Source organism: Protopterus annectens, chromosome 15.part0 (genome assembly GCF_019279795.1).
Source record: "Protopterus annectens isolate FY-2018-M chromosome 15.part0, PAN1.0, whole genome shotgun sequence".
Classification (NCBI taxonomy): Eukaryota; Metazoa; Chordata; order Ceratodontiformes; family Protopteridae; genus Protopterus; species Protopterus annectens.
Window position 1 is genome coordinate 245539257 of NC_056749.1, and position 21288 is coordinate 245560544.

Consider the following 21288-nt stretch of genomic DNA (forward strand, 5'->3'; position numbering starts at 1 on the left):
TATGTTTTAGTGTTTGTAATAAGTTTGATAATAAGATTTTTCCTAATTTTCAGGAAAGTATTATGACAGAACAAAGACTTTCCCTTTTTCTTATATATATATATATATATATATCTGTATATATATATATATATATATATGTGTGTGTATATATAAATATTTATATATATATAAATATATATAGATCTGTGTTGATCCATTGAAATTACGTTTCATAGAAATGTAAACCCTCAAACTCACTTTCATGAAAGTGCACTTTGTCAAAAATGCACTTTTGCGAAACACAAAATAATGAAAAACAAAACCAAACACACACACAAAAAAAAAAACACAAAACACCAAATCACATTTATGCAGGGGGGCTGTGCCCCCCACCCCCCTACTTAAATATACTACCTACGAGATCGCACTACAGTGGGGAAAAGGATATATTCCCTTATCCCCACTGTAACGCGATGCAAAAGTGCACTTAAGCAGAAGTGGGCTCATCCTTCTGTTTGTTGATGAAGTGTACTTTTGACAAACAGAAGGAGACCCATATATATATATATATATATATATATATATATATATATATATATATATATATATACTGTATGTTATACATACATACATACACTGAGATAACATGTGCTCTGTACAAGCTCTAATAAATCATAGTTGTAAATCATTAGAGCCAGAAGGGTTGTCAGATGGAATTTTATGAAGAATGTTTTCATTACCAAAAGTATTAACTTCAAAGCAGAACAGTAGTGAGAATTTTAGGGTACTTGGACCAGATGTAAAAATAGTAGGAGAGAATGAGAGAAGGAGATGGAAGTTGATGGAATTCCTTGCGAAAAACCTCTGGGTAAAGATCAGAAGCAGATACATTAGTAATCAGAATGTGACTTTGGATTTTTTTCTTCCTAATATTGGATTCAATTTGGTTCAGATATTTTTTGAATAATTGAAAAGCCTGGATTGATGTAAGTAAATTGCATTATATTTTCTAATACATTTCTTAGGTTGGTGAACTTCTGTCTGGAATCAAGTCTTTTAGTTTCTTTCTTGTCTTTCCAGGCTTTCTCTCAATTTTGGCAAAGCTTTTAGTTCTTTGTTATGTTTAAGTGTAATTAGTCTAGACACATGGTTAAAATATAAACTAGTCCCATCCCAACAGCATCCTGTCATTACAGCCGTACGTGAACTGAAGGTTTCACTACAAGTAGTTTCTTCACTTATGATGCCACCCAGAACATCTGCACTACTGTTTTTCTTGCAAGGTGTCCCTTTTGATGAAGAGGAAGACCAAGTGATTGAACACGCCTCCATCTCTTTGTGTTGTATTTGTTCCCAACTCAGAATAATTGCTGTTTCTGAGCAACTGCCAGAATCAAGTCATGCTTTTTTATCAGTTCATTGCACCACAATCCTGCAGCACACAAAGCATGGTACTGAGCTCTGCAGCTATTTTATTAATCAAACCCAAGCATCTCTTGGGCAATATAACCTTTTTGCTTTTAGGCATTTGGTGTAAAGAGGAACTTTCTGAAGTCTGTCATACACTGAGGCATCTCAGTTTACACTGTGTGAAGTTTGTTCTTTTCACATTGGTAAAGCTCATATATTGGCCTAAAACATCTCTGTATTGGAATTCCAAAAATGTAGTTTGGAGCTGTTTTTAACTGCAGATGGGGAGAAAAAGAATCCACAGCAAATTTCAGTCTGACCACTAACATTTATTTAGCAGGATTTTCCTGAACTGTACACAGCTGTACTTTTTTTTAAATATAAAATGTTTAACTATTAGTGGGTGTTAGTATGGTGCCCTTGGGGGGTCCCTATCAACATCTCAAACGCTGACAATATCGAATTTGATATTGTTGCATCGAGCATGCCGAAAGTGCAGAACGTCGTAAGGGGAGATTTCCATTTATCTCAATGTAGTGCGGTCACGGAATTGGTATATTTAAGAAGCAGGGGGTGTGGGGGGTGCAGGGGGGGCTTTCTCCCCTGCCTACACCAGTTCTTTTTTTTTTTTTGTCAGCTTTCGAAAATTGGATAATTCGATCATGTCATTTCAACATTTAGTGATTCAAACTGTTCATTTTTCGAAATGCTGATATAGACGCTGCCCTTGGCATTTACCTGAGCTATAGAACAGAACCAAGGGTGATTTTGTCACTTTTAGAAATGCACATTTTTGAATAAGTGGTGCAGCCTAATAATATGTGAACCGCTGTGAAGAAGCATTCATTTTCTGTATAGACACATTTATAAAATCTCCAAGAGAATGTCTCACAGCATGAATTTTGAACTTCCTACATAAGAAAATTTACTCCAGTTTCACTTTATATATCTGACTCTAAGGGTAGTAGTAGCTAAAGTATTTAAAAAAAAAGTTAACTCTTTCTCAGAACTATGTAACTTTTGTTGTAGGTTTATTGATGCACTGTGTGGTGTCCATTTAGTTTTCATCTTGATATCTCTGTGTATGCGAGTGTTCATGTGCGTATTCATAAATCCACATATCTGCAGACCCGCATAAATGCTTCAGACCTCTTTTTAACCTGCGGTCAGGATTTGCAGAAGAAATAAGTGAAAGTTTAGATTGTTATACCCAGTGAATTTAAAAGTGTGGTTGCTATGAGGTTCTCACAGTTTTCACTCTCCTGATTAGGCAAAAGGTAAACTGTAGCCAACTTCATGGTAGGATTTAGTTAAATAGTGGAAATTTAGACACACACAGAGGTCTTCTGCTACCATGATTTCATGATCCAGCTTATCTAAGAGGCCTCATTCCAAATCATTAGAACAGTTTCCATTTTTTAAGAGGTGGGTGATCCAGAGGCAGAAAGTAGCTATGAATACTAAAGCCAGAAACATCCTTGTAATAGAAGAAAATTGGTACCTGCAGCAGATTGAATTCACAATAATAGCAGACACTCAGTTTCTTAAATATCATATTGCCTTATTCCTTGGTAATTATCTACTCAGGGGAGAGACACAGGCACACACACAAAGGAGAATTTATTCATTATTGATCTTGTTTAAATATTATGAGAAACCTTAGTTATAAAGTATATGCTTAGCTAGAGTAAATTAAAAGGGCGAGGAAGCTCTTTGGCCACGAGGAATTTGCAAGAAAAGACTGTGCTAACTCATTCACACCCTACAAGGTTAAAGGGTGTGGAACATGTGATCACTGCCCTAATAACGGTATCTTTCCCTCTTCTTGGAAGTGTATTTCATTATTTTGTAAATAATTCATATAGTTATGTAACCAGCCATTTTTGCAAAGATGATTGTCAACGTAATTTTCAACTGTTAGCTGTCTTTCACACAATCAGCTTAGCACTTTTTGTTATAAAGTTTATAGTAGGTAAGTATCTTTTATGGTAGGTAGTTTTATAAAAAGGCCTGTATTCAAAATCAAGCCTCTTTCATTGATTAACCAGATATATTATTTGAATGCGAAAAGATGAATACTTTTTCTTTACTCTCGTGGGATATTAGTGGTGTATGTATTCCTATAAATGTTCCAGACTTGCATAAAAAGCAATGTTTCAGCCTTGCTGAAAATTGCACTCTGGATTAATGGCTACATTCTGCTTTTAACTGTATCATTCACTGTCTCTTTCATTTGAAGTAATGAAAGAATTTGTTAATCCTGCAGTTGACAAGTGATGCACATCATTTATACTGATACACAGTTATGTTAATTTACAGCTGCTTTTGTGAAGGTGGTATTTTGGAATCTGCAGGATAATCTAAATAAGTATTTCTTTTCTTTTGTATTTTGGGTGATTTCATTATTAATATTTTTATCTTGAAGCATTCAGGTTTAACATTTTAGAATGGTTTATAACATTTTATAGGTAAATCCTTTAACTCCAATAAGAGAGTTTTTTTCCTTAGAAGTTGTTTCTGAGAATTGTGTTTATGTAAGATGTCTTACTAATTCTTTCATACTCATGTGTTGGCATTTACACTCATCAGGGAAAGCTTTGTTGCATTTAAGTTTTATAAAGGCTAGTAAATTAAGAAATCAATTGCAGCTTAATACTCGAAGAATTCAAATGAATAATGTTTTTAAATTTGTATTATATCTATTTTATATGAAGTTTATTAATTGTTTATATGTACCTATATTTTTCAGAGAAAGATGTCAATAGAACAGATCGAAACAATCTGTTTTATGAAGGCCAGGACAGTCCAGGACTGCTTTTGCTTTATGATATACTAATGACTTATTGTATGTATGATTTTGACTTGGGTAAGTCCTGTCATACTTTGATGTACTCTATAAATTGTCATTCATAAGACTTGATTATCACAGAAAATGAGTGTTCTTTCATGATGTTTTTTTCATTCATTGACAGAAGTATTATATAGACAAAGTGAGTTCATAAACAGATTTAAATGAATTGGTATGTGTTTTCTTATAATTTTACATTGTGGTTGTTAATTTCATGTGTTTTGAAGTTGAAATTTCAAAACTTTGTTTAGCAGGATGCTTGGACTTTCTTGACAGTTACAATATTCTGTAGTCCAACTAGTAAAGCATTGTAATATTCATTGGCTAGCACAATTGCTCTAACAAATATATGTCAGATATTTAAGAGAACATAGTATGTGTCTTTGATTCTCTGTAAGTCAAATGCCTGTTGATAAAACCCCTTCTATTAAACTGATGGGGGTAACAAGCCTGCATGTCCTCTGTGCAAGAGTTTTGTCTCCTCAGATCCCCTTAATTTAATTGCACCTAATCTAAGATTGCACATCCATAAGATATGTTAAAAAGAAACAGTGTATATTTTAACCATTCAGGGTCTGTTCACTTTAAAAAAAAAAAAGGATGCACATGAAACTGGTCTAGAGATCTCTGAAAAAACATCTGAAGTAATTATTCCAGGTCCTTGGTCTTTAAATCTTGAAGTGGCAGGTATACTTTTTCTGGATTAATAGCTTTCATTTCTGTGTTGCCCTGACTTCCCTTTTTTAAACATCTTTATCAAATTTTCACTTAATACATAGGCACTCGTACATTAATAGAAAAGGAAACAAACCATATTAACATTTTTCATTTCTTAATTATATGTAACATATAGGTTGTCGTTATTTGTAGCAACTGTTATTCAGCCCAACAATTACATACATTGTTCAATGTCTGTTTTCCATTAAACCTTACTCCTGCAGAACATTATTCTGCATGAATTGTTCCCACAAATTCCATTTATTTCTATGTAATTTGCTCCTTCCATTTTCAAAAGACCCTCGCTTCCATTTTTTTAATCTCTCTTACAGTAGTATTCAGTACTTCAAATACAGTTGGTTTATATTTTGAATTCCGTCTTCTTGAAATTGTTTTTTTTTTGGCAGCTGATAGAATTAAACTTAATAAGGCTTTACTATGACTAGGCGGTACAGTTCCTGTATCCCAGCTAAAAAAAAAATAATTTCCTTACTTGTAGACAATTGCTTTCCCAATAAATCTGACAGAGTAATCTGAACAGAATTTTTAAAATCTGCCAAATCATTACTGTCCCAAAAACATATTCCTAGTTATCACTTTCTTCCCCATCACACTTCCAACGTTTGCTGACTGCCTGAGAATAAATTCTTTGAATTCTGCTTTGGGTATAAAACTATCTGTGCAAATACTTAGCAAAAGTCCTTAACCTTCTGGACTTTGTTGCATGCTTGAGAGCCATACATATGTCCTTCCATGGTTCCCGTATACAGTATTTTATATGCCCTAGTACTTATTCCTTTTTAACAGCAACATCTGTTCCAGATTCAACTAAAAACTCAACCAGAGCAGGTTGTTCCCTTAGGACTCGCCTATCCCTTTCTGTTTGCCTGTACTCTACTAATCTCTGGCAGGGAACTCTGTCTTTAACCTGCAGTCCAAACTTTTTCTTAGTCTTATCCTACTCTATTACATTTCCTTTTCTAGTTATTCGCTCCTGGTACCTTGGTTATTTTCCCAGTTTTCTCCAGTAAATTCAAGCCCCCTCTGACCTATTTTCTGTATCACCACTTGTGTCATCCCTATTGGCAAAATCTCTTTTCTCCATTCCTGTGTTGGCTTATCTCTTAGAATATTCTCTGCAACTTTGAGTATAATAACCTGTATGGATGTTATTACTGTTCTTAACGATCTGATTCTAAAATTCTACTCTCTCTCCTCTTGAACTCTTCATCCCCCTGCATCATTATCATTCCTTTCCACTTTGAATTATAATCTTCTGTTTGTGTTATATGTATGGGTCTTAACAGCTTAGCCCTAAAATATCCCTTTAAATCATGCAGTCCTAAACCACCTCATTCTTTTAGGAGGATCAACTTTTCCCACTTAACTCTTGCCCTCTTCCTCCCCCAGATACATAAACTCTTGCCCTCTTCCTCCCCCAGATACATATATAGGCATTATTGGATTTCCCTGACTTACCGTCATACAGGTGTTCATAAATCCTGTCTTGAAGTCTGCTTGTAGTTTTTCTTACATAATACACTGGACAAGATGCATGGGTGCCCACCATACTAGTAGTGTCACAATTGTAAGACCTGAGTAAACAATACTTCTGTAAGTTTGTCATCATTTACATAGGGACCATCATTCACATGTCTACAGTATTTACAATTTCTTCCTTTTGCCAGCTTCCTGTTTGTGTGTTGTTTGATCTCTATGCTTATTACTCAGCAGCCTGGGAGAAAAGTAAGTATTCATACATTTACTAAGTGTGATGCCTTTAAGAAGTTTTTATGTTTTATTATAGATAGAGGTAATGAATGTGAAAGAGGAGGGGACACAGAATTGTGGATTATAAGAACATAACCTGGCAGTTAAGGCCCAGTGTGGGTGTAGAACGAGATTTAAATTGATAAATTTCCATTTCAAATGTTTTGAAACAAAAAGCAGCATGTATATGGCATGAGTATTTATGCATTTGCCTTTTTGTATATGTTTTTTATGTATACATTCTTACACTTACACTTGGTGTTACTGACATAGGCATTTACACAGGGACATGTATCCATGTATTTTTCAAGCTTATTTATATTCAAGGTTGCATCCAAGGAGGTTTTTTTATGTTATGTAATTAACAAGGTAGTGTCGTAATAGTCATAATTTAATGACTGAATTGTATTATATATTTCTTATGTAATTTTGATGGTGGCTGAAAAAATGTTACACTGCATTTGTTAACCTCATCCATCCTTTTACTGCTTTTTTGCATTTTAATTAATGATTGATTTTGATTGGGGGTGTTCAGATATATTAATAACAAGCAAAACTGTTCAAGTGTAATGTCGGCTGCATTATCTTTTGTTGCGAAGTAGCAAAACACTCATTGGAACATACCAACATACCATGATTAAAGGCTGCTGTAGCAATTATGTAGCTGTTTCCAGTTATTGCCTCAAGGATGTTTCTTTCGTGAATGTCTGTGATCCAGCCATTTCATTGTTATTGTACAACTTTACTAAGCATTGTTGTTGCTGGTGAATTTACTGCTTTAGATTAATTTCATTCACTAACCCTTTAATGATGTCTCATGTTACATGGATACACAGTTGATCTGCAAGGGGTCGTTAATGGGTTAAAAAAACAGTCTCCGCTCCGTTTCTAGCACACCTTTTCTGGATTTAAAAAAAAAAACATTCTCCTACTGTATGGCATTCCTATAAGTTGGGCAAGCAAATTCATTTGTATTACTTTTTATTAGTTTAGGTATGAAATCTTTGTTTTATCTCTTATTTGCAGAAGGTATGCCTGATAATAGTTGGGGGTGAACTAGTGGGTTCAGAAAGGTAGGGGTCCTAATGTAACTTGAGCGTATCATGGCATTCACTGACACTGAAGGCCTGTGTCTCTGAAGATGGAAGCTTTTGAGAAGAAAAGTGCCAGATTATAGTTAGCAGAGAGGATTTGTTCAGTTGTTGATCTGTCAGAGGGTGCATGTATGTTGGTGTGGGTTTGTCTTGTCTTGGGGTATTGTTACGGAAAGGATATTTCTAAAGTAAGGGTTCGAGGCACGGTTAGGTTAGCATGCATTAGTGAGGTAGTGCAGGGGGAGCGGGGGCTTGCATCTCATTACTAATGGAAGCTACCCCAATCCTGCACCTTACCTAAGAAAACCCCCTTTTGTACCACTACTCAAACAAATGATGTCTGAAGGTTTTGTTTTTTTTTTTTTTTTTTAATTTAGTTTTAGTTTAAATAATTTAAACTGATCCAGAAAGGTGACTGATTGTCTTTTTGTTTTTTGTAATTAGTTTAATATGGGGGTTGGATATTTTTTGTCTGTATTATGAATTTGGGATTTTAACTGTCAGTCTTACTTTTACCATTGATATTATGTTACGTCTCTGTCTTTAACTATAATTTGTAATCACAACTTTCACACTGAAAAAGGACCATAGGCCATTGACCACCCTTGCTTAAACTTGAGTCACTAACAACACTTGGATACTGCCCCACCCATGCCAGACCTCTGGTATGGATGACTGTTATTGGGCCCTTTCAAAGAAAATTTGAAACATTCCTTATTGTCCTGTCTTTCATTGATAAAGCCCACAGATGTTACCATCAGCAGTCCATTATCCTGTTCAGCTATTGTTGGCTACTTCGGAAACGACTTTCCTCCCAATTAAAGGGACACACACTCTCTCCCTCGAGCCAAACCAGAACAGAAACAAACTACTTCTCAGTCCCAGCAAGTTGTGTTTTCTGTCTTCCATGTCTTACAGCATTTTGTAGTGTGTCACTGCTATCAGGCTTCATAGGAGAACCTCACTGTGACTGTGGACAGTGAAGCTAACACGAAGAGTATTTGGATTCTCCCTTGGCAGAAACTTGAATCTTGCAGTTGGGGTGCCAGTGGTTTGTTGGTCTTGGTTGGATATTCACTCAGTAAGATGTCTTTCTAGCATCCATCTGCATCTCAATATGTGCTTTACATGCATTTATGAAACAGGAAGATTTATGGTGATCCCTATTCAAGTATAAGGTTTAGTTTCTGTGGAACTTATTTGCATTGATGTTCTGGATTTTCTGATGAAGTCACACAGTTTGGTAGTGATCTACATGCATATGTAAAGAAGGTGTGGTGTACTCTTTCAAACACCTTATGCAAGTAATCCATGGCCATGTGTTTCTAAGGTCTAGAAGGGTATATATCTTAGTCTAGAAGTTTAACATAGAGCTATAAGATGATACGCATCTAACAAGCCTCATCCTTTACTTCTGGTTTTGATTCTTTCAGTCTCTGTTTGCCTACTTGATGACTCTGAGCAAGTTACTTATCTAGACAGTGCTCTTTTGGTTGCTCCTTAAAAAACGGCACTTGTACCTAGTGGGCTTACTCAATCAGTGGATAAATATGATAGGAAAATCCTTAGTGTAGCTGATATTCAGGGGGCTAGATAGATGCCTGGATGACACCCTCAAGCAATACATTCTCTTAGGAACAATACTTTAAACTGTGCCAGTAATACCTACAATAGATGCTCTGTTTGTTTTTTGAAATTACATATCATCTTGTATTACTCTAGATGTGCTTTATTAGGTCACTGTTGCAGTACTGTTATAATTTGTTACATATCCTGCCAAGGACACAGTGCATTCAGCCAGTCTGCAAAGATTCAGGCTTCTTACTTATGTGCTATACTTTACCTTGGCATGAGAGAACATGCTAGTATAAGCGAAATGTTTAAATATACCAAAACTCAGAACTTGCTTGCCATTAATATGCTAATGCAGACTTTTGTCAGCTTTGCATCTGGTAGCAGTGGCAGTTGGCTTCAGCTACTTCATCTTTAAGCATATAATTACCTCGATAACTCCACTGAGGCACATATGCAGCCCTCAGATCATTTTCTTTCTCAGCAGCCCTGTAGTATGTCCTCTTAGGAAGCTACTATAGCCCAGGACCCTGTCATCTGCACAGACCAATGTCTTTCCATTTCATTGTTGCAGTATTCTTCAATAAAAAGATCCCCTGCCAAGGCTAGCCCAACGTCTGGCCAGTGTACCAGAGCCTTAGGTTTTCAAGGATGTCGTACATCACATGTATGCTCTCTGCCCACGGCGTAGGTTATAAAGGTGATGTGCGGACATAAATACCTCAGAACTTCTTTGCTGCCTGGTCTGAACACCATCTTCGATCATCTGTCTGCACGCTCCATCATCTGTGCTGTTCACCAAACCATTGTCATATAAGTGCCCCATTATGGTTTTCTTCTTGTGTCTTCTTTCTTTTAGTTGGTTTGTGAGTTTACTTGTCATCCAGAAAGGGAAAATGTCAGTGTGAGACAGATTCCCCATAAGGACTGTGACAAGCAGTGTCTATTTTTGAGTTTCTCAAGACCATACTAAGTGATCGATTTGTCAAGTATTTGTCCTTAAGACCTGCTGTAGTCGTCTCTCCTCCTTTTCTATCTGTCTGGAGAATCAGCATCTTAAGTTGTTGGCGCAAGGTGCTATGGCAGAATCTTCTCACCCCAAAGGTCAGCTATCTGCCAAGAAAAAGGCCAAAAAAGTTAGGTCAGATTTGGTTGCTGTACTTTCTCCATTAGACATTTCTTTTGAGGATGATGAAAGCTCAGAGGATCGTCCAGTTGTCCTATCGGATTTCTCTGCCAAGACCACATCGGAGGCAGGCATTTATCCAACTTCTCCGTCATCCTTGGAGGCTCTGCAGATGTCCATTGTAAATGTTGAGGTGGAACCTCTGTTGATCATTTCATAGGGACTGAGGGGTGTTTAGCAGATTCTTGTTCAGTCTCTTCTGACAAACCTTCTAAGCTCTTGCCTTCTACTAAACTGCTTAAGGACAGTAGGGCTATGGAATAGCTGGGCAAAAAGTTATATACTGCTGCTACCTTGGCCTTTCAGGCTATTAATTATTAGACCCATATGACAAAATATGTCGTAGCTGTTCTTTCTCAGGCCTCCCAGGTTGCCTCTTACCTTCCTGATTCTGAAGAGAAGGTTTTGGCCTTCTGTTTATTGGATTCCTTTTCCCAAGTGTCTTGGTTATTATGCAGCTGATGTTTCTTCTGGAGCTGCTGCTTTTGGTTCTGAGGTGAGGTGCTACTCTTGGCTTCACCTTCACACTTTACCTGATGACATTAAGGCTACATTTTTGGATGCTCTCCTTGATAATAAAAAACTCTTTTGTTCTGCAGCTGCTGAGCTTTAAAAGTCACTTCAGGACAAGGGCAAGGCCTTGCAGGAATTGAGGCATATTTTTGTTTCTCCTGTTCTAATTTTCAGAGAAATTATCCCTCTAAGTCTACTTTTGTTTGTAGACAGTCTTGCCCTCCTCCTCCCAAAGGTAAGAAGGATTCTAGACAGGCTTCTCCTGCTAAGTCTAATCAGACTCCCACTACTCGGATACCTCCTTTTCAAGACAAGCCAGGTTCTATCTATCTGCTTCCCTCCATCTTAAGTCAAGTCCATTTATCTGTTTGTCTTTCCCTGCCTTTTCCCAGTCGGTTTAAGAATCACTCAGGATTCTTGGGTTCTCTCTATCATCCATCAGAGATACTTCATGATGTGGAAATCCCTTCCTCGTTTTCTGCACATTCCCCAACATCCTGAAGAACAGCTGCCTTTCTTTCCAGATGTACTACTGGGCCTTTTTTATCAAGGCACCGGGTCTATATTAGATACTCGAATGTTTGAAAGTTTGACTACCATATGGTCGACAACATATGATCAAACCTGCAAAAGTTTGAATATCTAATAAAAAAATAAATTACACAAAACACCTACCTGAACGCTCTAAGCAGGGGGGCAAGCCCCCCTGCACCACCCATGTAGGGGACTGAGCCCCCCATACCCCCCCGCTCTTTAAATATATCAGCTCCGAGATCACACTACAGTGCAGAAAAGATAACTCATTCCACGCTGTATGGAGATCTCTATTACAACATTCGAACATTCAAAAATCCGATCATATGATGTCTGACCATATGTGGTTCAGAATTTTGAATGTTGAAACATTCAGTATACACCCCAAGGCATCATCCAAGCAGTTCCCACTCCCCAAGAGGGGAAAGAGGTTTTACTCCAGAATGCTTTTGATTCCCACAAAAGTAGGCACCTAGAGGCCTATTCTGGATCTTACTTAGCTCAACACCTTTCTGAAGATACCTTCCTTTCGGATGCTATTCCTTCAGACTGTTTCCTCTTCTTCTTCATCAGGCTTTCCTGGTCTTTCTGGATGTCAAGGATGCTTATCTGCACATCCTGTTCATCCCCATTTCAGGAAATATTTGTGTTTCTCTGTTTCTTCCTTGCATTTTCAGTTCTCTGCTTTGCTGTTTGTCTTCTCTACTCCCCATGGGTTTTCACCAAATGCTTCACTCCTGTGATTGCATTTTACAGGATGAGGGGGATACAAATCTTTCCTTACCTGGACAATCTGCTCATTCAGTCTTCCTCTGCTGAGACCTTGCTTCAGCTTCTTCCCTGTGTTGTTTGCTTCTTAAAAGGCCTAGGTTTTATGATAAATTCCAACAGGCCATCCTGACTCCTTCTCAGGATCATATTTTTCTTGGTTGCAGGCTCCAGGCTATTCCTATCTTGGCTTCCCTCCTACCACCCAAAGCTCTTGCTGTAATTGCCTTTTTTTCAGTCCCTTTTTCCTCGTGTCTCATTTTCAGCCAGGGAATTTCTAAGGTTCATGGATAGGTATTAGGCTATTGCCCGAGGGCCTATATAAGCCTAACCGAAAAGGTACCCTGGCTTTCGCCACCCAAGCAAATTATTTTCCTGTGCCCCTGTCGAGTGGAGCCACAGAAGTGATCCCCGGGGTGAATTTCCTATTTCCCATCCAATCATCAAGATTTTTCTTGAAGAGTGCTAATGAGGAGCTTTGTTTGATGTAGATAGGTAGTTTGTTCCAGAGTAGGTCCATGAGTTTCATGGCTCCCACCATTCCTGTGCTACCTCTAGCCAGACTCCTTATGTGAGAGTTGCAGTCAGTATGGCTACAATGCTGTCATCCTGTAGACTTTCTAGTCCCTCTTCTTCCATGCCTCAAAGTAGAGCTTCAGTGGTGGATTCTTTAGCTGTCACTCAGCCCAGAGCTTCTTTTCAGCCCCCAGTCCAGACTTTTTTCAGATGCATCAGATATAAGGCGGGGTGCTTCTTTCAGCCCTCTCAAGGTTCAAGGTCTTTGGCCCATTCCTCAGAGGTCAGGCCACATCAAAATCAAGGAGATGAGACCTCTCCTACTTGCTCTTCAGTCCTTTCATTCTCTTTCTTCCAGGGCATCTCAAAATCTTTAAGGACAACACCACAGTGATGTGGTACATCAGCAAGTGTGGGGGGGGGGGCATGTTCCTACCTTCTGTGCAGACTAGCTCTTCAAACTTGGGATCTAGCTGTCTAATGTCAGCTAACCCTTCAGGCTGTTTACATTCCTTCAGAGCAAAACACTGTGGCAAACACTTTGAGCAGGCCCATAACACAGGCTCACAAGTGGATGCTTCACAGAGATGTGTTTTTGGACATTGTCCACCAGCGGTGTACTCCTCAGGTAGACGTTTTTGCCTTCCCTCTGAACAAACCTCTTCTTTTTTGCACCAGAGTCCCAAGTGCTCTGGCCTAGAAGACGGATGCCCTCTTTTTTTCTTGGAAGGAGATGTTTCTCTGAACTTTCCCTCCCCTTTCTCTCATACCAAGGGTCCTGCCCAAGATATAGCAATACTCTGCCAAAATCTTTTTGGGACTCCCTTTCAGCCCAGACAACATTGGTTCCCTCTTTTTTTTTATACCTAGTCAAGTGCAGTTACCACAAGTTACCTCACGGGATGGACCTACTTACACAAGACCAGGGGTCTCTTATTCATCCTTGCTTATCCATTCTTAAACCTACATTGTAATGGTAGGGTTTTGATCCCTTTTAGGCACCGTTTTACTGAGTATGTGGTTCAGGCTCTGCAGGAGGCCAGGAAACCCACTACCAAGAAATTCTATGTGTCCAAATGGAAGAGATTTTCTCTCTCATAACCAGGATCCACTTTCTGTGGAGATTCAGCTGGTTCTCTTATTTGTGAGAATTGCTCCATGCTGGGTTGGCGTATTCTTCGGTTAAAGCTAATTTTTCATCTCTTTCTGCTTCTCTGCCTTTGATTCCTCCTTTGGCCTCAACGTTTGAGGTCAAACAATTTCTTAAAGGTATCCTTCAAATTAGGACACCTAGGCAACCTGTTCCTCATTCCTGACCTTAAATTTGCTCCTCAGGTTCATTTTGAGCATGCAGTTGCAGCTTCCTTTGCAGACTTATACATGGAAGACTGTTCTTCTTTTGGCCCTTACTTCAGCTAAGAGATTGTCTGCACTGCAGGCCGTTATGGCCATTCCTCCTTTTTTGTTTTTTTTTTCATAGGGACAGGGTCTCCCTTCATACTAATCCTTCTTTTATGCCCAAGGTGGTTAATGAGTTGTCTCTTAATGTCAATTAATTTGCCCACCTTTTTTCTGTATCCACAGTCTGCTAGTGAGAAGGTTCTTCACGTCTTATATTTGCATTGACAATATAGGTATTATTTACATACGATTAAGGCCATCTGCAAGTCTGAACAACTTTTTGTTTCTTTTCATCCCAGATCTCTAGGTTTGGCTATTTCCAGGCAAAACATTTCTCCCTGGATCTCTAAAGCCATTTCCTTTTGTTACTTCTTTCATGAGAAACGCCCTTTTGCTTCTGTTAAGACTCATTCTACCACAGGACTGTGGCTTCCTCTGGTGCTTTTTTCAAAGGCTTCAATAACCAAACCATCCTTGAGGCTGCCTACTTGGACCTCTGTCCATACCTTAACTAAGCACTACAAATTAGAAGTTGTTTCCAGGCCTAGAGCTGGCTTTGCCAGAGCTGTCCTGTATGGATTTCTTGTGGGCTTTTCTGGGCCTTCCTCCTTCCAAATTTCCCCTTGAGCTTTTGTAATCTGCCTTTAGTGAAGAATACTGCAGCAGTGATATGGAAGGTCATAGTACAGTTGTGTAAGGTCTTACTATAACACTAGATGTCCTTCTCTTGACTGTTTCAGTATTCCCTCCATCCTCCCCTTTTTCAATACTACTCCTTTTTTCCTTGTGAATGCAATTATTCCTCCTTTTCTAAGACTTTTGTTCCTCCTGGAGCTATTCAGTTCTAAAGTATGTACGTCACCTTTATGCCCTACGCCATCAGCAGGGAGCATATGTGTGGCATATGACATCCTTGAAATTCTAAGTCTTTGGTATACTGGCCGGATATTGGGCTAACCTTGGCAGAGGATCCAGTTAGTGAATATACTGCAACAATGAAGAGAGGGCCATTTACTTGTATGGTAAGATTTTACAGAACTGTACTTTCATCTGGTGAGACAGTGGAGTTAGTATCCTCTCTGAGGGTGAGTGAGGTATACATCAGCTTTCTGTGAGGGAAGAGATTGGCGGGACACTCACTGAGGTCAGACCTGTAGCTTCAGCATTGAAGACCATACATTTGGACACTCTCAGAAAGTGCACTCCAAAGACTAAGAGTTTTGTCCACTTTTGCTACCCCTTCTTCACAGAAGGGGAGTCAGGAGGATTGGTTTAACTTTGCTCAAGGTCAGTTGAAAGCCATTCAACCATTTCAATCCTCCTTTCTTGCTTCTTCCTCTTCCACACCTACTTAGTGGCATGAGTTTATTCATCTTCTGAAGAAGACTAGATAAAGATGGACTGGATTATGCTTCTTAGATAACTTCTCCCACAGGTTGTCAATCCAAGACAAAAGGATACCCCTTTTTGGACTCCCCAAATGAGGAAATTTCCTTCAGTGACAGCATTTCAAAAGTGTAAAAATACTTTTAAATGGGAGGGCAAAGAAGTGTCCGACTCCCAGAGAAGATGCCTGGACTTCCCTAAGCCTGTGATTATTCCTTCATTTATGCAAGTTCTCGGTAGTAAGGTATTTGCTACATCTGTATCACCAGATTCCCAACCTCTTGTTTCCCAAAAAGCCTGACAGGTTTTATAAAGTTCCAAGATCAGGTTTTATAAAGTTCCAAGATGCCCATAAGCTCTTTTATAACCACCCCACCCCCACCCCTGCTGAACCTGCTTTTTTTTCCTTGTATGCAGAGAGAGAGAGAGCGAGAGGTACCAGAACTCTTTTTTTCTAACCTTGCCCTTTACAATAAGGAGACCAGAGCATTTGATGGCTTTGGCAAAAAGTGTATACATGCTCCATCTTAGCTTTTAGACCTGTAAATTGCCAAACTTGTTTGTCTAAATATCTTTTGTCCATATTATCTAATGCAGTACAAACCTTCCAAATTCAGAGATTAAATCTAGTGGAAATGTTTAATTTAGTATCTCAGGTGACTTAACATATAATTCATTGTGACTGTGATGCTGTAGGTGTTGTTTCTAGAGTTGCTACTTCTAAGACAGTGATGAGAAGACATGCATGGATTTGACTTCAGATTTTCTAGGGGATGTGAAAACCCAATTGTTAAATGACCCTCTAGATATAGGCTTTTTGTTTTGCAGTTCCCTTGTTGAAATTCTCAAAAAAAAAAAAACCTTTTCAAAAACATTTCAAGTCTGTCCAGCAAAAATATTTCATAGAGGAAGTTCAGAAAGAAGTGGCAAGATAGTCAACCCCCCCCCCAAAAAAAAAAGGAGTCCCAGGAATTTTTTTCCACAAAGAAAAAATTACATCTATCATTGTCTCCTGTCTCCCCTTCCATGTAACATATCTTCCAAAAGCTGCAGTGAATTTTTGCCAATGCCTTTGTGTATGGGTAAGTCCTAGGTTAGCTGCCCTTGTGGGCCCATTTTAAGCCTAGCCAATTTCCCCTTCCAAAGATGAGAATCAAATCTTGTACCTTGTGTTTGTGAGGTAAACACTTTAATCATTACACCAAATGCCGATTTTGGCAATCAGCCTACTGTTTTTCCTGCCCTACCAGCTTTGAAGGTGTGTTTTATTGCAGTATGCAACATGCCAGACAGTCAAACTGCAGTCCTTAAAAGGTAGACAGACTGTATAAAGTTCCTCATTTTTGCAGATACTTATTTTCTAATCCGAGATATGACCACGCAGTGATCAAATGTTTTCTGCAGCTTAACCTTCAGTAAATGCTAATCTGTCTTCCTCTTATAAGGGTGGGAAAGTTTTTGATCGATTTGGGTCAAGTGTGTGTTCTTATGCCACTCTTATTTTCAGAATTCTTAATTACCAAGTTTACCTGTTAAAGTTTTTGCTTGCTTCTTTTGGGGATGAGGCACATAACAGTCACTTTCCCCCTCATCTGGGGATAGATCTTCTCTAAATCCTCTTACTGCTTCTTTTTCTGAAGTAACCAAACATTCTTTGAAGTGTTCTTACAACTCAGTTGATGTATGTTCCAGAGCAGCAGCTACTAGGTTTGTTATGACAAGATTCACATGGTTAATTATCAAAATTTACATGAATATTTAAAAGCCACATTTTTAAATTGTCCCCTTTATAGGGTGGAGGTTGTTTAGGGACCATTTGCTGTTGAGGTCCTGAAAAAATGTGATGAGAGGAAAACTGATTCAAGTGATTCAAGGAGTGTCTCAGATTTTTCAGCCTTCCTTCTCCAGGCTTGGTAAAGGTTTCTTCTGAAATTCAGAATAGTTTTATAAAAACTAAAACAAGCAATTTCAGCAAGCAGGCATTCAAAAAAGAATGGCAATGAACCATTAAAAAGATTGGGGGGGGGGGGGCTTCCATAAACAAGGACACTGTAACAAGTTGGAATGACTATTTACAAAATGTAACCACCCTTCCTCCCACCTAGCAACCCTTTCTTTCCCAAAATCTGGTTCTCCATTTCACTCTTTGGAAAAAAGAAATCTCAGAAAATGGGCTTCTTGAGAGATCCAGTGTTGTTTTTTCATCCGTTCAAACATTTGGGTTGTTGGATCTGATGGGATCTGACCTCTGCAGTGATCTCAAGTTTATTGGTTCCAGAGGTCTGACTTCACTCCTGCCATAATTCCCTAGGTTGCACTTGAGATACTCATATCTTGTTTGCTGCTCAAACACTTAGGATGTGCAGAGAGCTCTCATATGTTTTCTGTCGCTCCTCTTCTGTCGTGAGAGTTTATACTCTTACTATTTTTCTTTATTCTTAGCCTTGTTAGGTATGATTAAAAAAATTGTATATTAATAATAATTATTCTTAGTAGTTGTCTAGGTATTTTCAGGTTTTCTATCTTTTCTGTAATTTCTATTTTTATAAGCTACTCACTAGTTTAGTGCTACTGTACACTGACTGTAACGACTGTGGTTGCTGATTTGAACCTTCACATAGATTAGTGTGTTTCTTCTACTTGCAGTTTTGTGTTTTCTTTATAATGTCAGAGACATCAGGTTTCAAGAAATGTTCAGATAGTGGGCACAAGTTATCACCTCAGGACCTGCACTCAAAATGTGTCTACTTTTCTCAGTGCTGCCTATGTAGACATGGAATGTAATCTACTAAAAGGAGATCTTCAAAACCATCGACATCGGTCAGTCCTGACCCGAAGATTTTCAAAATATTGGAACCATCTACACCTCAGCCCTGATCTGAACCAACTATTCGCTGGGACCGGTGAGCTCCAGGCTTCAATCTCCAGTGCTCCAGGGGGAAAGGTATTTCTGACCTCCATCAGTAGAATCATCCTCTCGATCATCTAAAAGCCTTACAGAGCTCCATGTCGACAGGATAATGAATACATTTCTGAGGAAGCAGATTCAGCTTTGAGTTGTCCCGGCAACATTCTACCGAGTGTTTGGCATTTACTCCCCATTCAAGAGTCCATACCAGTCTAAGCCACAACATACGAAGTGTAACAATCAGCAAAATACATACCACAGCAGCCGTATTCCACCAGTAAAAACTTCTTTTAATGTTCAACGATCTGGTACCTCGGCAATTCGCCTTCAATGATCACCATACCAGTCTAACCTTTGGCTTCAGGTGTATTGTAACCGATTAGAACTGTAACTTTGTCAGCACTGGAACTTTGTGCATTTTTGATGCCGACTGTGTCCCAATCTCTTTCGACTACCAATTTTTTCAGACCAGGATGAAACTTGAGTCAAAGCTTCTTTGCCAAGCCTCAGGGGAGTGAGTTGATGCTGAGATGGAGTCGTCTTTTCTCTTGGGTCTCGAGCTCTAGATAGCTGGGACTGAGGATCTGCTTTGGAGCCAGGGCTTGTTGGTGCCGAGAATTCCCTTTCCTCTTCTGAGCGGAGGGAATCATCGGCTCCAGTAGCAGTGTCGGCTTTTGAAGCCTGTGAAAGGGTTTTGGCAACTTCCGAAAGCAAGGTAGCTTCAACTGTTTCAGTTCCATCCAAACCCCAACTGCTTTCTGCTTCTTCACTTCATCCAGTCGTAGAGAGACGGACAGCATCAAGGGTTTCTGAAGAATTTTGCTTAGTTCTCTGTCTGATTCTGACCTTCTACTGAACCACCAGTAGGTGTTCCCAGAAAACGGACATGCAAGTAAAAGCATTTAGACTTATCACTAGAGTCTTTCATGGAAGATACCAACTTAGAGGAAGGAGAGGGGTTCTCCTTGCTCCTTCTCTGAAGATGTCTTCTTTGGGAACTTCCCAGAATTAATGAAACAGAGAGGGGAATGGACATCCCAAGATCCCTCCACAAATGATTTGATATTTTTGGAAGCCTTTGGTTCTGGACAAACTTATTCCTGGGTGGTATCACCTATCAATCCTGTTATTGATCTAATGGCTCAACTGGAAAGACCCTTGTGTGGTGGAGCCCATACCAAAAAAAGCTGATCACATATCTGCTTCCTGTTGTTCGGAGCAGATAAGTTGATCGCATATTATCTGCCCTGACTGACAAGCACTGAAGTAAGGCTCCACCTGTAGATGCTCTGATGGTGGCAGCAGCCACCAAGAGTGAGCTGCCAGAAGAAAGCTCATCTGGTAATCCTCCCAATAAAGAATCTAGGGCAATGGACAGATATGGAAAGCTGGCCTATGCATCAATGACTTTTGCTGTTGGATTGTTGAACTGTCCTGCTCACCTAACAAGATTCTAGAGAGACTTGATATAAGAGATCTCCAAGTCCCTCTTGCTGTTATTGCTAGCGGATGTTCAGAAGACAGTGTACTCCCACTTTTCTACCCCACAGTCATCTCCTAATGTGGACATGTGTTTGCTATTGAATGCAGCTGACAGCACAACCAGAGCAGCAGGCACTGGTATCACCATGTGCCGACTTGCCTGGATGCAACTGTTTGACATTGCGGTGGGCTTCACGTCTTCCTTCATTAATGCACCCTACAATGGTTCCAACTTGTTTGGACTTAAACTAAAGGATAAACTTACCAGGAGTCAACAGGATGGCAAGATTCTCTCTGAAGTGGGAGTACGCTTCTCCACCCCTCAAAAAATGTTCTCTAGGAATCAGAGATCAGGGAAGATGATGTAGTTTCACAAGTCACAGAATTCTTTCCATAACTCCCAAGGAGGCATACCTCCCTGTGGCAGAGTGGGAGGTAGTTTTAATGGATGATGGCCAAAATCAGAGCTTTCAAGGTCCCTTTTTCGAGAAAGCTTTTCAACGCTCCTGAACAGTTGCCTGACTGCTGCACTCTAAAGGTATTCGGTTGGGGGGCTTCTTCTTTCATCCTCAAGCTTTGGTAAAAGATAACATCAAATTCGTGGGTGCTAAGGATAATATCCAGAGACTATTCAATTTCCTTTTTCCTCCATCCCCAGGAAAAGAACACCGTTCTCAGTATTCCACCCATTCAGTGGGACTTAGCAGCCATAGAAATTTCAAAGCTGCCAGAAAAAACAGCAGGTCTCCCACCTCCAGTTAGAGTCCGGAGTCTCTTCCAGATTCTTTTGAGTGCCAGAAAAGACTGGAAATCATAGACCCATTTTGGATCTAAGTCACTTAAACCATTTCATAAAGCAGACACAATTCTGGGTGGCCACGGTTCAGACAATTTTGCCTCTACTGAAGCTGGGCGATTTGAATATGCTGTATAGATCTCCAGGCTCTTACTGTCATCAAAATAGAAAGGACTCCAGAAGATTCCTCCACTTTTGGCTGAGAGCCAATCATTTCCAATTCAGAGCTCTGCCATTTGGTCTGACCAACAGTCCCCATGGTGTTTTACCAAGATCATGACAGTAGTAGCAGTCCTCCTGCACCTGCATGGGAAGCCATATCTAGACCATCAGCTTCTCACTGCCCCCACTGCGCATCTCCTTCTCAGACACCAAGAGCATGTACTCCAGTTGCTGCTGAACTTA

At 39.3% G+C, this 21288-nt stretch overlaps 1 protein-coding gene across 1 annotated transcript in view; it reads left to right on the forward strand.

Moving 5' to 3' along the window:
• TBC1D15 (TBC1 domain family member 15) overlaps window positions 1-21288 on the forward strand; it is a 2197436-nt gene that overhangs the window by 1243503 nt on the left and 932645 nt on the right. Inside the window, exon 12 of the mRNA XM_044057253.1 lies at window positions 4142-4258. Within this exon, the coding sequence (XP_043913188.1) occupies window positions 4142-4258 (117 nt within the window). The remainder of the gene's footprint in view (window positions 1-4141; window positions 4259-21288) is intronic.